The following is a 15,852-nucleotide window of genomic DNA, read 5'->3' as shown; positions in this document are numbered from 1 at the left end:
GTCAGACTGACCAGCAGGAGCAGGAAGTCTTTCTGTGAAGGGTGTTTTTTTTTGTTGTTGTTGCCAAATGACATTATCAGAATCTGCAAAGAGAGTCAAAGTATTACCTCTGTCTAACAGGATATATATTTGGGGGTTTGTCTGTTTCTTCCCACAGAAGTGTAGTCTCCATAAGGGCAAAGATAATGTCTGTCTTGTTTACATGTATATTCCCAACACCCCCAAAAAGTGCCTCACACATGCTAGATGCACATTAAGTGGGCATTGAATAAATAAATCCCAGGTACTGACCAGGACACACATTGCATGTGAAGAGGAAGAAGACAGGATATGTTATCAGAAGCCTACAAGAGATTGGATGCCATACTTTGTTCCATCACCAACCATCATTTCTATCTTCATATTTACCAGGGCTGGGTAGAAGGGGATACCTATTCACCCATGAACCCCCTTGAACATTCCAGATTGCCCCCGAGAGGATTTAAGACCCTCAAGGATGAAACCTGAGTCTTGCTCCCCATCATGGGATCTTCTTCTCAAGAAACACCCCGTAAATGTTTATAGAACTAAACTGAGAAAGAACCATTTTCTGCCTTGAAGGGGCAGGGGAGCACCAGGGCTTCTTGATCTTTAGTGGTCTCCCCTCAGAGAACAACATCTCACCCTTTTCATCTTTCCTTATCTCCCACACATTCCAGCACTGCTGGTTCTTCTGCAAAGTAAGGTAAGACGATTTATGATACTAACTCCAGAATTCAAAAACATAGTTTAGGAACTGTCCCTGATCATCACTGCTTCATCCACACAGGTATGCAAAAAGGAGAAGACATGACAGTTTTAAGTGATGAAAAACCTTAGTCAAATTCAGAAGCACTCATCTATACACACCCCGAGGTGGTTGTAGGCCTTTCTCCTCTGACAAAATATCTATTTCAAAGAGCCAGCGGGGAGAAATATTTCATTTAGGGCTTTTCCTGCCAATGACACCTCACTTAGCTATAGATACATGGCATTTTACTCACCTATTTACTTACCAAAAAATCCAGCCGACCTGGCCAGACCGGGACAGGCCCACACAGTCACATCGTTCTTAGGAGTACCTTGGCCACTTGCAATCTCCTTTGTCTTAGGGAGCCAGATTAGGGAACAAATCTGTAAGAATGGCCCCCAAAACACAGAATTATGGCAATGTCTGATTCATTATGAATGTGTTTCAAACTGATTCTAGGCAGTGTGTTCTGTCCACGTGCATCCTCCAGTCCGCAGCTGGGGTTAGGGTGTTAGAGGAATGACATGAGTTCTAGGAAAGTTTATCCCAAGCCAACAAAGGACTAAATACACAAATAGGTTTAGCTGCAATGAACCAACAAATTTAAGTAGACTGGCACACAGTCAAAGCAGTGCCGAGAAAAAAGGGAAATGTGGAAAAAATCTGGGGGGAAAAGGATACACAAATTAACTTTCGACTCACAGATAAAGGTTTTAGAAAGAGAAACTCTCGAGAACTGAAATCCCAATAGGCTCAGCAAGTACAGAGAGGTGTGTTTGGGTCCTAGGCTCTCTCATGAATCATTTTCACAAGATTCTAGAATATCAGAGTGAAGGTCAACTCCAGCAGAGACTGTTACCTGTGAGTTCATGTTTGGGGTCTGGATGGTTTGCCCAGTATTTATGTCCAAGATATGTAAGTGTCCGTCCTTCATTCCGCCTCCAACAGCAAGGATTGCAGACTGCCAGGGACACCAATCCATGGCCTTTAAAGTTCAAATAAGCACACAGGCAGGTCAGCCTTGGAGAAAGTGAGTTTGGGAATGTGCCTGCTCAGGTAAGCAGAAGTGCCAGAGGTCTGCACACGCCACAGCTCTCCTGGACCCCTGATCTAAAGGCAGGAGCAATGGCAATCTCTAGAGGTTACTCCAAAGGGACTAGAGACCACCTATTAGGTGCCTTCCTTAAATGTTGATAACAATTGCAAATATTTTTAAACAAAGAAAAATCACCCAATAATATGTTCCGAAAACTACACTCAACATGTCCTATGTGGCAAAACTCCACTGCTGGACTAGTTGACATGTCCCCTAGAATCTGGTTATGAAATGCAGCCTTCCTCTCATTTGTCTCCCTGTGTCTTTAGGTTCTAGGTCAGAGAAGAAAAGACAAAATGGAGCCACACATGATTGCTCGCAACTCAAAAGCTCTCATGCATTTCAACTCCTAATACGTTTCAGGAAATAAAATTGCCTTTGATTTACTTATTTATAAATTACTATAGTTAATTCTGAAAAATAAGATTTAGTGTTTCATATTTCTACTGATAATTCAAATGATGAGTAATAGTCATTTTAAAGGACATTCTAACAAATATTTCATTTCTACTTATCTGTATATAGATATCTATAGATCCATCCTGGTATTAGGCTGCCACAAGCTTGACTTGCTCAGGTTTCAGAAACTCTTGGTTGAATTCATTGTATTTCTGACAACAAGGCGTATAAGAAAGTAACTTGTTTGGCTTGGCTTGGGTTTTTCACATGCTGGGTTTCTATTTTGCTTTATTTTGTTTTATATTTTGTTTGCTGACAGAACATTTTACATACGTTTTTCCTACATTTTTTTCAAATCATTAAGAATGGGCATTTGGACTTAAAATCATTCTTAATGTTCTGTGGATATTAAAATCCACAAGCCAGAGTATTGGGCCACCACTATTCCTTAGCCGCAGGTATTTTATGTTAAACCCTCTATCAGGAAACTCCATGATAACGTTTTAAGTTCTCATTCCAATAAATTTGCTCATAGTAAAGTAGAACCATTTCTTTGCTCTATAAGTGATAAATATCCTGGGACTAGACTGAAGCCAACACATATCTCTATGTCACCAAAGGAATGAAAGTATGGATTTTTTTCACTAGAAATAAGGATTTAAAATACAGAGAAATAAAAAATATATATTATACAGAGCATGGTGGAATATTGGTTTAAGTGTGAAGCACCCTTCCTCCTCCTTCTGGTAACGGGTTTCCTTTCATGGGTGTGAGCTCATGACTCAGGCCTCACCAGTCAGTGTACCCATCTCTCTGGCCGCAATTATCTGTTGGGAGATGAGAATGTGTCCAAGTTCATATCAGAGTCCTGCCTGGTACTTTTCTACCAGAGTTACAGGGAACGGTAGTTTCTTCACCAGTTCCCATCTGGGAGAATCTGAATTTAAAGCTGATAAGAGCCATCTTGCCCACAGAATGGACTCTGAATAAAGAATGAATTGAAACAGAGACAGGCAGAGCCAACAGCCAAAGAGACAGAACTCTAACGACATTATTTAAGGCCCTAGATCCAGACAATATTTGAAACAGCTGTATGTATCCCGGACTCTTCAGTTGTAAGAGAAAATATATTTACTTTTTTGCTGAAGCTCAAGATTAACTCTGGTTTCGGTCACTTACAAACCACAAAACCTGATGCATGGGAAGTATAAATAGGATTGTCTTTGAGGAGAGTGATGGCAAAATCCAAAACAAATTCTGGACGAAGAAAATCTCAAAACATTGGCTTAATGGCTTTGTTCTCAGGTGCAAAGGATACTCAGTGATCTCTTCGTAAAGAGCAACTTGGAAAGTGATTGATGCTCTTACCTTGACTGCTGTAGGTTGGGGTATGACTTTCAGTGGTTGAACCTGTGCTTTTGCACTCAGGTCACCGGGCCATATAGTCAGCAGTCCGTCACTACAGCCACTGGAAAGCAGCCTACTGTCAGGCGACCACTTCAGAGCACACACAGCTTGTTGGTGGTGAAGTGTTCCAACGTGATGCCGGGCTACCCGAACGTCATGATGATAAACACGGCCCAGCCTCGACCCACTGCACGGAGGTAAAGGGGTAGGTTTCTGGCAGAAAACTTGAGCCCTATTGCTAACAAGCATTTGAAAACATGAAGGAAAGCATAGTCCACACTACCAAGAGACCCCTCAGGACAGATTCACAACACAGGTTTTGAACATTCTTTGTATTAGTCACGATAGAGGATTCTGCCTGGGTTATTGTTTTCACAAGTGAAAAAAATTTGTGGGGCAGACTTTCAAATCTGGGTATCGAGAGGATATCCTTTGATAGATATTTCTAATGGCTTTACTATGATGCAGGCAGCTATAGAAAAGATAAATTTAAAAGATTACCTATTTTTTCAGGAAGGAGTCTTTGTACCAAACCTAGGAAATAGTACTTTCCTGGAACTCAGAATATTTCCTATTATCCCAATGAAATAGTTTGAGTATATATACTAAATATATTTTAGTAAATATATTTATATATTTATAGTAAAATGTCAGACATAGAAATGTATTATGTCCTTTTTCTCTTAAGCTACAAATCCATTATTAGTTTTGTTAATGTTACTAATATCTTAAAAGGGTATAAAACTATCTGAATGTCACAGAAAAACTGCAATGTGATTCAAAATCAGTGGATAATGTCTACTCAGTCTTAGTGATTTGGATCCAAATAATGGTAAAAATCCTATCACTCTATCAAAGTTAATGAACTCTTTCTGAATGAGTTTAATTTTCCCCAAGGAGCAAGTAAATAACTACCTTCAATTATTTCTGAAATTTCTCAAAATCCAGTATCATATTTAAAAACCATTCAGGCACCACACTGAATAGCATTCTGATGAACAATATGGGCTCTGTGGCCAGACAACCTGGGTTCAAAGCCTGACTCTGCCCCCTTTACTAACCATGTGACCTCAGGCTAGTGTCTTAGTTTCTTCATTAAGAAAAGGTTGGGGGTGGGGGGAGGTGGATTAGAAAACACTTTATAGCGTTGTTGCAGGGATTAAGACAAAATTACACGCATAAACAGTATAGCACAATGCCTGGCACACAGTACTCCAAAAGTGTTCATTGCTATCATTATAAGAAAAGGATCTGTTCATTTTCCTCATGGATAATAAAATTAAACTTAAACAATGCAGCCCATGAAAGGAATTCAAATATAGAACTGACCTCACTACAATCTCTCACAGTAAATGATTAGCCCTTTATATGGTATTTTAAGTGTTTTTAGGTTGGGCTTATAATCACAAGGTATTAAAATCTCAAATTTATATCTTAGCCACTTAAAGAAATTATAAAAAGGCTTTGGAATTTATTTAATTTAAACCTATCTTAAGAACTACCGTATAGGGGCACTTGGCTGGCTCAGTCGGTTAAGCATCTGACTTTTGGCTCACGATTCGTGAGTTTGAGCCCAGCATTGGGCTCTCTGCTATCAGCACAGAGCCCACTTTGGATCCTTTGTCTCCCTCTCTCTCTACCCCTCCCTACCACCACCCTCCTCTCAAAAATAAATAAACATTTAAAAAAAGCTACAGTAAAAAGATGAATGGCAATTATTAAAAGCAATATGTATTCAGATCAATGATTTAGGATCACTGGGACAAGTCACCTAACTTTTCTGGTTAAAAAGTAGTCCGACTAAACCAGTAGTTCTCAAAAATGATAAAGCATCAGCATGTCTTTGAAAATTAGAAATGCAAATTATCAGTGCACCTTCAGCTCTACTGTATCAAATTCCCCGAGGCCAGCAATCTGTGCTTTAAGGAGCCCTTCAGGTAGTGCTGATGCATGCTCAAGTTTGAGAACCACACAACTGGCTACTCTATGAGGTTCCATCCAGTTCTGACGTCTGTGGGTCTATGAATTGGAAATGTACCTCAGAAAGCTTAACATATTCCAAAGTCTTGATCCTGATAGGAATAAATACTTGATTTCAACAAAATATCCCTCTAGTAGGTATTACTTGGTACAGAGAAACTTTTTGCTTAAACAGTTTTACATTTTGTCTGAACAATTTACTGAATCCTGAGCCTCACTTTCCAGTACTAGCATATGGCGTAGGTGCATAGCCACCATGGTACCTGTGGCCACTGGACCACTCACATCACCAGAAGATCAGAATATCTGAGAGGGTAGAGTCATAACTGCTAACTAATAGCCTACTTTGTTTTGGTTTGTTTTGGTTTTGGTTTCAAATATTATAGTTCTGTTCACTCAGCCCCCATAATCCTTTGATGATATAAATCTAATTGGTTGCAGTAAGATGCTTCTTACCTGCTAAGAATATAGTGATTCCAGCTCAAAGCCCCAACCACTGACAAATGACCAAGCATATTTCTCAGCCGCTTTTTAGTTACCACATCCCATAGCTTAAAAAAAAAAATTAATTAAAAAAATTAACAAGGAGAGTATATAGCATTAAAATTTTCACAGCCCACTATATTCTCAAAGGCCTGACAGCCAATTAATGTTGATATAGCCAGTCCTTGTACTAAAGGAAAGCTCGGTGAGCACCTTTAACGTTGGGCAGCATTTCTCCACACTGCCTGTATATTCCATCACCTAGGGAGCATGCTATGGATGCTAGCCATTCTGATTTAATGAGGGAGGTAGAGTCTGTGGATATGGTATTTATTTTAAACTTCCCCAGGTGAATTCAGTGGGAAGCCACATGTTGAAAATGGCTTTCATACTTATAGTTTCTTCTAAATTGTGGGAATTTCATATCTGGAAATCCACCGACAGGCTAAGAAACTCCTTTTCTGCCACTATAAATGATATTCTGACCCATATGAGAAAGAGAACTTTGTTATAAGAAGAAATCATGACATACCCTTCATAGCATCCAATATCACCGCAGAGGTGAGAAAGTAGCGAGTGCCATCTATGGCCCTCCAAAGTCATTGAACACATGAGCAATATTGTTTACACTATTGCTAATAATAATAATAATACATGAGAAAGTAAATAGATTAAAACTGGTAAATTCACACTTCAGAGAGGCTATCAGAGAAAAAATTCATTTATTTTAAGTAACTCTACTCCTGATCATGGCTTGAGGTGGAAAAGAAAAGCTGAAGGTTATCTTCATCTCTCCAAAGTTGTAACACTGGGGTGTCTACAAACCCAACTTTAATTTGAAAAAAACAGAGAAAAGACTTTAAAAAAGGTAAATATAGAGTTGCCTGGGTGGTTAAGCATCTGACTGTTGATTACAGTTCAGGTCATGATCTAGAGTATCCTTAAGTCCTCATTAAATGACATTCGGAAAAGAATCAGAATGGTGTATACTCTCACTCTCCGTAGTTTGTTGTTTTGCATTTATTTTGAGAGAGAAAGAGTGTGTGTCTGTGTGTCTGTCTGTGTGTGTGTGTGTGTGTGTGTGTGAGGGATGGGCAGAGAGAGAGAGAATCCCAAACAGGCTCTGTGCTGTCAGCAGAGAGCCCCACGTGGGGCTCGATCTCATGAGCCATGAGATCATGACTTGAGCCAAAATCAAGAGTCCAATACTTAGCCAACTGAGCCACCTAGGCAACTCACTCTCCATAGTTTCAAATGACACAACTAATATAATTTCTCTTGTGTATTAACTTACTATTAAATGTCAATTTTAGACATCTAGCAATTACACAGAGCACATTTGGAGAAAAAAACCATCCATTACTTGTACTTCTCCCTCGCTGGTGCCAACTGCCAGGCAGTTTCCCTCTTTTATCCAGGACACAGAAGATACATAGTTACAATTGAGAGTGAAGTCTATATTTTCAATCTTATTGTGGCTTTCCCCATTCCAGATGTACACAGAGGATCCAAGGGCTATAGCAACAAGATTTTGAAAATTCCAATCTAGAATATTGAGATCTACAAGAAAAGATGTTCATATTAGGGTAATTATTCAACCAAATAAAAGTAATTTTCAAATAAACAACTTTTTTATAGGTAGATGAACAAATTTAATACCTTTCCCATAGTCAGTTGGAAAATAGAATCACCCATGCAAGCAGATCATTAGATGTTCAAAAATAAAAACTACAACTTTGTGTCAAGATTCACAAAGAAGTAATAATGCTTACTATTTACATCAAATATATTTATTTAGAGTCATTTAGAGAACTTCCAAGTTTCATCTACCATTATTACCACCCATGTACCTTCTCTAACAAATCACTAAAAATTAAAAGTCCACAAATTTTTTTCATTGAAATTATCTGGCCCTTCGTTCTGTTTTTGTTTTTGTTTTAATTCTAATGTAGTTAACATACAGTGTTATATTAGTTTCAGGTGTACAATATAGTGATTCAACCTTTCTACACATTACTCAGTACTCATAACAGTAAGAGTACTCTTTTTTTTTAATGTTAATTTATTTTTTGAGAGAGAGACAGAGACAGAGCATGGGCAGAGGAGAGGCAGAGAGAGAGGGAGACACAGTATCTGAAGCAGGCTCCAGGCTCTGAGCTAGCAGCACATAGCACAACGCGGGGCTCAAACTCAAAAGCCATGAGATCACAACCTGAACCAAAGTCGGACGCTTAACTGATTGAGCCACACAGGCGCCCCAGTAAGTGTACTCTTAACCACCTTCACCTATTTCACCCACCCCCCAACCCACCTCCCCTCTGGTAATGATCAGTTTCTTCTCTATAGTTAAAAGTCTGATTTTGCTTTGTCTCTTTTTTCTTTTGTTCATCTGTTTTGTTTCTTAAATTCCACATATGAGTGAAATCATATGGTATTTGTCTTTCTCTGACTGACTTATTTCACTTAAAGTTATATCCATCAAAAAAAAAAATTATATCCATCCATGCTGTTGTAAATGGCAAGATATCATTCTTTTTTATGGCTAAATAATATTTCATCATATGTATATAGATATGTATATATATATATATATATATATATATATATATATATATACATGTATGTGTGTGTGTGTGTGTGTGTGTGTGTGTATCACATCTTTTTATCCATCATCTATTGATGGACACTTGGGCTGCTTCCATAATTTGGTTATTGTAAATAATATTGCAATAAACATAAGGGGAAGGCACATAACTCTTATGGAGACATCCTTGAACCTACAATATCCATATGATAGATGCCACCATCATTTCTAACCAAAATACCACCCAACTACGTATATCTAGAAGAAATGGTCACTGACTTATATATGATACCTGAAAGTTCCTAGCAGCATTCTCCAGCTTATACTCTAAGAACTCTTTAACTGCCAAAAGAAACCATATTTGTATGACCACATTCTAAAATGTATCCTACCAAGGGGTGCCTGTGTGGTTTAGTCAGTTAAGCCTCCAACTTCGGCTCAGGTCATGATCTCGTGGTTCATGGGTTCAAGTCCCATGTCAGGCTCTGTGCTGACAGGTCAGCGCCTGGAACCTGCTTCAGATTCTGTGTCTCCCTCTCTCTCTGCTCCCTTCCCTGCTCATGCTGTCTCTCTCTCTCTCTCTCAAAAAATAAATAAACATTAAAAAATTTTGATGTATCCTACCTTATTTATTTTTAATTGAAGTAGTTGACATATGACCCTATCTTATTTCTTATAAGACAAAAACTCTTATCCTGATTGATACATATCAGTACAAAACTGTGAAGCACGCCAGTTTCACTATAGTGACCTAAGCCACCTATAACCTACCTCTCCCAATGATGACAACCATAAACTCTGAACAAAATTTTAAAAAAAACCCATTGAGAACTGGATAATAAGCAAAAGCAGTGAAACTAAGTAAGGGAGTCAAAACTTGAAGAAGCAACCTGCTGAGGGGTGAGTTTCTCACTTTTTTTCTCACGTGGTTTTGCCAGAGGATGGGCCCCAGTCATGGAGTAGCACCAGCAGCCCAAACTCCAATAGAAAAATCACTGTATCTCTGGTTAGAGGAGCCAGGGAAAGAAGCCTGAAGTGGCCAAAGTGTGTAGAGAAAGTCCTAGAGGGGAGAGAGACACAGAAAGGTACCCTCTAATGGTGAAAGTAGGAACCCACACACATCTCAGCCTATCCCAGAATTTGTGTCAGGACAGGGAAAACTCAAATCAGCTTAGCAAAGACTTTTAGAGCTGAACTGAGATTTGAAGCCTCCATTTAGGTCTCAGCCTGGATTCTGATCCCTATATGTAAGGGATAGACCCAAACCATCATAATCAAGGCTGAAGAAACTGATCTGAGACTTAAAAGGCCACCCACAAAAGGCAAGACCAATAAACCTAACTAAGACAAAAATGACAACATTCTCTGCAGGACCCAGAGTTAATACCACATATAATCCACAATGTCCAGGACACAATTTAAGATCACTGGGCATATATAAAATGAAAATATAATCAATAGATGAGAAACCTAAAATGACAGTTATAGGAATTATCAGATAAAGATGCTAAAGCAGCTATAATAGAATATACGAGCAGAATAGAATAGATTATTCTCCATGAGGCAAAGAAAAACCTACTTGAAATGAATGAAAACATAGAAAATAGAAGCAGAGGAATAGAAAAATAGAAACTATAAAAGTAAAATAGAAGCCATAAATACAATAAAATAGACATTTTGAAACTGAAAAATACAATATCTGAAAAATCTTCTGGATGGGCTCAATAGCAGAATGGAAATGACAGAGGGAAGAGTCACTGAATTTGAATATAAATCAACAGAAATTATCCAGTCTGAAGAACATATAGGAAAAGAAATTGAAAAAAGAAATGAACAAAACCTCAGGGTCCTGTGGAATAATATTCAAAGATTCTCACATGTGTAAGTGGAGTCAGGTCCTGGAAACAAGAGAACAAAGTTTCAAATGGCCTTAGACCTCTCACCAGAAACCATGGAGGCCAGAAGTCAGTATAATATATTTTAAATGCTTAAAGAAAAAAATCTGGCAACCCAGAATTCTATATGCAGCAAAAATATCATAAAATGGAGTATAAGAGAAGCCTTTGCCAACTAACCGGATCTGAAACAATTGCTAACAGAAGCTTTTCAGGCTGAAGGGAAATCATATGAGATGGAAATTTGGATCTTCAGGAATGAAAGAGAAGAGTAGAATTGGTAAATACTGGGTAAATATAAAGACCATTGTCCCCTCTTTTATTTAAAATACAAATATGTATGGACTTTTAGAGTAAAATTTATAGCAATAGTAGAGTTTTCAATGTTCGTAGACATAAAATGCAGAACAACTACAGTAACCTAAAAAAAAGTGGGGAAGGAGGGTGGAGGGGACCTATGTGATTACAAAATTTGCATCTACCTACCTGTTCACCAGTCCCCAGTGTATCCTCTTCATTGCCATTAACTACCAACTAACGACATTGCTGAAAAATGTTCTATCTTCTCTCCTCCACCCCTCCAAGTCCTACCCATTTTTCAAGACCCAGCTCAAGTGTGATTATCTCCACAAAGTCTTTCTAGACAAAGATCCAAAGATCACTGAACTAGCTCCTTTCATCCCACAATTCATTATTTATATTCTACACTGGCATGTTGCTAGAAGTTCCATGTGAGTTAGTCCTGTCTTCCCAACTAGATTATAAAGTAGGCACATGACGAGAAGACCCCATGTGGCTGTTGACTGATTGGATTTATCTATGTTTAAAATATATGCATAAGAATAGGCCACTATTTTCTCAGTTCATTTTAATACAGTAAAAAATATGTATATTGCTCATGCCCTCCCAACACCAACAGTACCCATTCCAAACATGAAATTTGTACAAGGAAAAGGCAAACTATATTAACGGTATTTGGATGGTACAGCTTTGGGACATGAGGCACAAGGACCATCAGGTTCTTCCAAAATCAAATTTCAAGTTCATGCCACCACATTGGATACAATGTGTCACTTCTACTTTTTAATTAATGATCTAAAAATAACTTACAATAGTCATTTCGAAGACCAGTAAGATGAAATTTCACCTCTGGTTGCAGTATGGAATAGTTTATACCACTGAATCTTTTAAGATGGAAGGATTCATCTCTGACTCCATCTCTGCAGCCTACAAGAAACAAACACATCTACATATCTTTATGATCTCAGGAACATAATATTTATCCTTGCAGGGATTAAGAGATAACAGAGTAAGAAAGAAAGTAGTCCTCCTGATAAAACTGAATTACAAGTTGCAGGAGAAGGAAAGGGAAAAAAGGAAGACTTCAGTATTCATTGAAACAAAAATTTTAAAAATATTTCGTGGTTTGGGATGAGCACTGGGTATTGTCTCTAAGCCAATTTGACAATAAATTATATTTAAAAAACATTTCATGGCATTTTTTAATAAAAAGCCTGAGTGCCAGACCCAAATGTGACAACAGACCTTGTGGAAAGCACACAGAAACCTTATATCATACTATGAATATTTATTCTGTCACTTGAGTTTTTAAAATTTTTTTTTAACGTTTATTTATTTTTGAGACAGAGAGAGATAGAGCATGAACGGGGGAGGGTCAGAGAGAGAGGGAGACACAGAATCTGAAACAGGCTCCAGGCTCTGAGCTGTCAGCATAGAGCCCGACACGGGGCTCGAACCCATGAACTGTGAGATCGTGACCTGAGCTGAAGTCGGGCGCTTAGCCGACTGAGCCACCCAGGTGCCCCCGTATCACTTGAGTTTTTAAAATCAAAGTAGTTTGGGGGTGCCTGGGTGGCCCAGTTGGTTAAGTGTCAGACTTTGGCTCAGGTCGTGATCTTGCAGTTCGTGGTTCAAGACCTGCATGGGTCTCTGTGCTGACAGCTCAGAGCCTGTAACCTGCTTTGGACTCTGTGTGTGTGTGTGTGTGTGTGTGCACGCATGTGTGTGTCTGTCTCTGCTCTTCCCCTGCTCATGCTCTGTCTCTCTCTGTCTCTCAAAAATAAATAAATGTTGGGGCACCTGGGTGGCTCAGTCAGTTAAGCATCCAACTTCGGCTCAGGTCATGATCTCACTGTCCGTGAGTTCGAGCCCCGCGTTGGGCTCTGTGCTGGCAGCTCAGAGCCTGGAGCCTGTTTCAGATTCTGTGTCTCCCTCTCTCTCTGACCCTCCCCCGTTCATGCTCTGTCTCTCTCTGTCTCAAAAATAAATAAACATTTAAAAAATTTTTTTAAAAAAAGAAAAAATAAATGTTAAAAAAATTTTTAAATCAAAGTAATTTTTGCATATCCATTTGTCTGTCACATCAACAATTACCTGATAGACATAAGCACTACTCTGAGTTTTTGTCAGTAAACATTTGTGGGTTCATTTATTTCAGCTCTTTGTCTCACTGGTTCTGTACCAGAGCATGCAGTTATTTCTGGCTAGTTTTACCTGTGAATATCTGAGGTCAGGGTCATATCTTGGGCTCAGTTTTAATTCTCATCCAAAGACCCAACTAAGTATAAGCCACAGGCCACTGTCTTTTCATCCGTACAACCACTTGGCTTGTGATCAAACTAAAAATGACATAAATGAATAGGTGTTGAGACCACCCAAGTAATTTGTGGTCTCTATGACCACATGCCTTTGGATAAAAGCGTAAGAGCTTCACAGTGCTAAACCAAGAAGTAGATTAGTACTCCCAGCCTTGGTGTTAGCCATGAAGAGCTACAGTTGTGAGTAAAACTGCAAGGTTGCTGGAAACACTCAAGCACCGCCAATAAAGGTTTTTTAAAAAACAGGTTGTTTTTTAACAAACTTTCAGTTGCAAAATAAGAGTCATAGGGATGTAATGTAGAGCATGGCAATTACAGTTAATAATACTGGATTACATATTTGAAAATTACTAAGAGAGTAGACCTTAAGAGTTTTTATCACAAGAAAAAAATTCTGTAACTATGCATGGTGATGAATGTTAACTGGAATTACTGTGGTGATCATTTAACAATATATACAAATATCACATTATTATGTTTTATACCTGAAATGAATACAATTGGCCTTTGAACAACATGGGTTTGAACTGCTATGGTCCACTTATATGCTGATTGTTTTTTATAAATACCATACAGTAATATAAATGTATTTTCTTTCCCTTATAACTTTCCTAATAACATTCTTTTCTCTAGCATACTTTATTGTATGAATATAGTATGCAATACATATGGCATACAAAAGATGTGTGAATCACCTGTCCAAATTATTAAGGCCTCCAGTCAACCATACGCCATTAGCAATTAAGTTTGGGGGGAGTCAAAAGTTATATACAGATTTTCAACTGTTTGAGGGGTTGTTTACTTTTTAGAAGTGTGATATAAGTAGATTGAAGGAGGTGAATGAGGCAGGAGAACTAAGTTGTTATCTACTCTGCTAGAAAGTTATGATAAAGTCTAAAATCTCAAAAAAGAGCAGTTTACAAATATTACTTAGAAAATAGTTGTAAACATTATCAACAAGAGCCAAACCGTGGCAAGAACCCAAATGTCCACCAAATGATGAATGGATAAAGAAGAATAAGGAAGAAATGAAGAAGGCAGGGAGAGAGAATTATCTGAATTTTATAATTATGTTTATTAGTCTAATAAATATAAAAAAGAAATGAAGAAGGCAGGGAGAGAGAAGGGTAGGAAAGAAGGACAAACAAAATCTTTGCCCCATACCTTTCCAAACACATTGGGATTTCTCACAGAGCTGCATTTTCCCACTAACCCACTGAGCCACCTTCTGGGTCAAAAATAGCTGGTTTAGGCATTTCTGAAAACAAATAAATACTTCTTTAGAAACATATATGCACATCTCAGATGTTATGCATGACATAGTGTTAAACCAGTAATTCACCAGCAAGTTCAAAGTTTCCACATTATCAAAACCAACACTACAATTGCTATTTTTTATTACCTAACCAGCATGTAGTGAATACAGTGCTGAGCATTTTACATGTATTATTTCTAATCTCCCCAACAACTCCATAGGGCAGGTATTACTCAGCTAGAATAAAATCTTCTTTACTCTTCTAGCCTAAAAATCTTTTTAGCCCACAAACCAACTAAAAGGCCAGTGAGATCATCAAAGCCTGCAAGAACTGAAATGTCATGATATTTCTGGTACGTTGTGAAACTGAAAGACCTCCCCAAGATGATAAAGTTGATTGTATGTTAAGGCTACTTTTTCAAGAAAGATTTCTTTCAAAAGATGCCTCTCAGCATTTAACCTGGAGGTGCTCTTTCAGTCTGTTACTGAGATTTTCTCTGGGTCTTAATTTTCCTCCTCTGTAATATGTTGAGATTGAACTAATCATCCTAAAGGTCTTTTTCCATTAACACCTTCACCTGTTAGAAATGGGAACACCAAATCACTGGGATCTTAAATAACATACCTCAGTTTCCACGAACACAAAAATCGGATTGCTGTTTCTTTGGACCAGTATACAAAAAGCACTTCCGACATTCTTACATCCAACTTCAGTCAAAAACAGATGAGAAAATTACTACAAGTATAAAGAAAAGTACTTGCAGAAATTTCCTAGAAACATTTTAGCAAACAGTTAAAGCAGAGATGATTCCTTTTTTTCTCCTTCATGATAATATATTTAATCTTACATATAAAACAATTGTGGGATCACCATAATTCACACAGATGTCTCTCTCACGGGCATCATTTTGAGATTTTGGTTTTCTGCCCAGATATCATGCCACATAATAGGCATTGTCAGTCAATGAATCATGGATTTTTAGGTATTCTAATTAGAACAATTCAGTATAAAGCAGGGTTTCCCACTTTCAGCACCACTGGCATTTGGTAGTAGATAATTCATTATTGTGGGGGGCTGTTCTGTCCTTTATAGGACATTTAGCAGTATCCCAGCCTGCATCTACTAGATACCCTCTCACTAGGTTGTGATAGTCAAGAATCAGACATTGCCAAATGTCCCTTGGGGAGCAAAATCACCTCCAGTTGAGAACTACTGATAACAAATAATGTTCCTAAAATCGACTGGCTTCTCCAGTATCTATAGTCAGCACAAAGCTGCCCAAGACATTACCTGGCACAGTGTGCTTCTGTTTGATGTCCCCAAGGGTGCTCTACCCCAGGTAAGATCTATTAACTACTTTAATGA

General features: G+C 38.2%; 1 protein-coding gene across 2 annotated transcripts in view; it reads right to left on the bottom strand.

Annotated features, from left to right (window-relative positions):
* The window catches only part of CDC20B (cell division cycle 20B), a 52,600-nt gene that overhangs the window by 5,907 nt on the left and 30,841 nt on the right, over positions 1–15,852 (bottom strand). Inside the window, exons 5-11 of one of the 2 annotated variants that reach the window (XM_060635782.3) lie at positions 14,396–14,489; positions 11,724–11,840; positions 7,498–7,694; positions 6,108–6,202; positions 3,633–3,858; positions 1,629–1,754; positions 1,035–1,152 (exon numbers count right to left, since the gene is read on the bottom strand). In XM_060635782.3, coding sequence (XP_060491765.1) covers positions 1,035–1,152; positions 1,629–1,754; positions 3,633–3,858; positions 6,108–6,202; positions 7,498–7,694; positions 11,724–11,840; positions 14,396–14,489 — 973 coding nt within the window. The remainder of the gene's footprint in view (positions 1–1,034; positions 1,153–1,628; positions 1,755–3,632; positions 3,859–6,107; positions 6,203–7,497; positions 7,695–11,723; positions 11,841–14,395; positions 14,490–15,852) is intronic. The other variant, XM_060635785.3, reaches the window with a different exon arrangement.

This window comes from Panthera onca, chromosome A1 (genome assembly GCF_046562875.1).
Source record: "Panthera onca isolate mPanOnc1 chromosome A1, mPanOnc1 haplotype 2, whole genome shotgun sequence".
Lineage (NCBI taxonomy): Eukaryota > Metazoa > Chordata > Mammalia > Carnivora > Felidae > Panthera > Panthera onca.
This window is presented reverse-complemented; position numbering and strand designations above follow the sequence as displayed.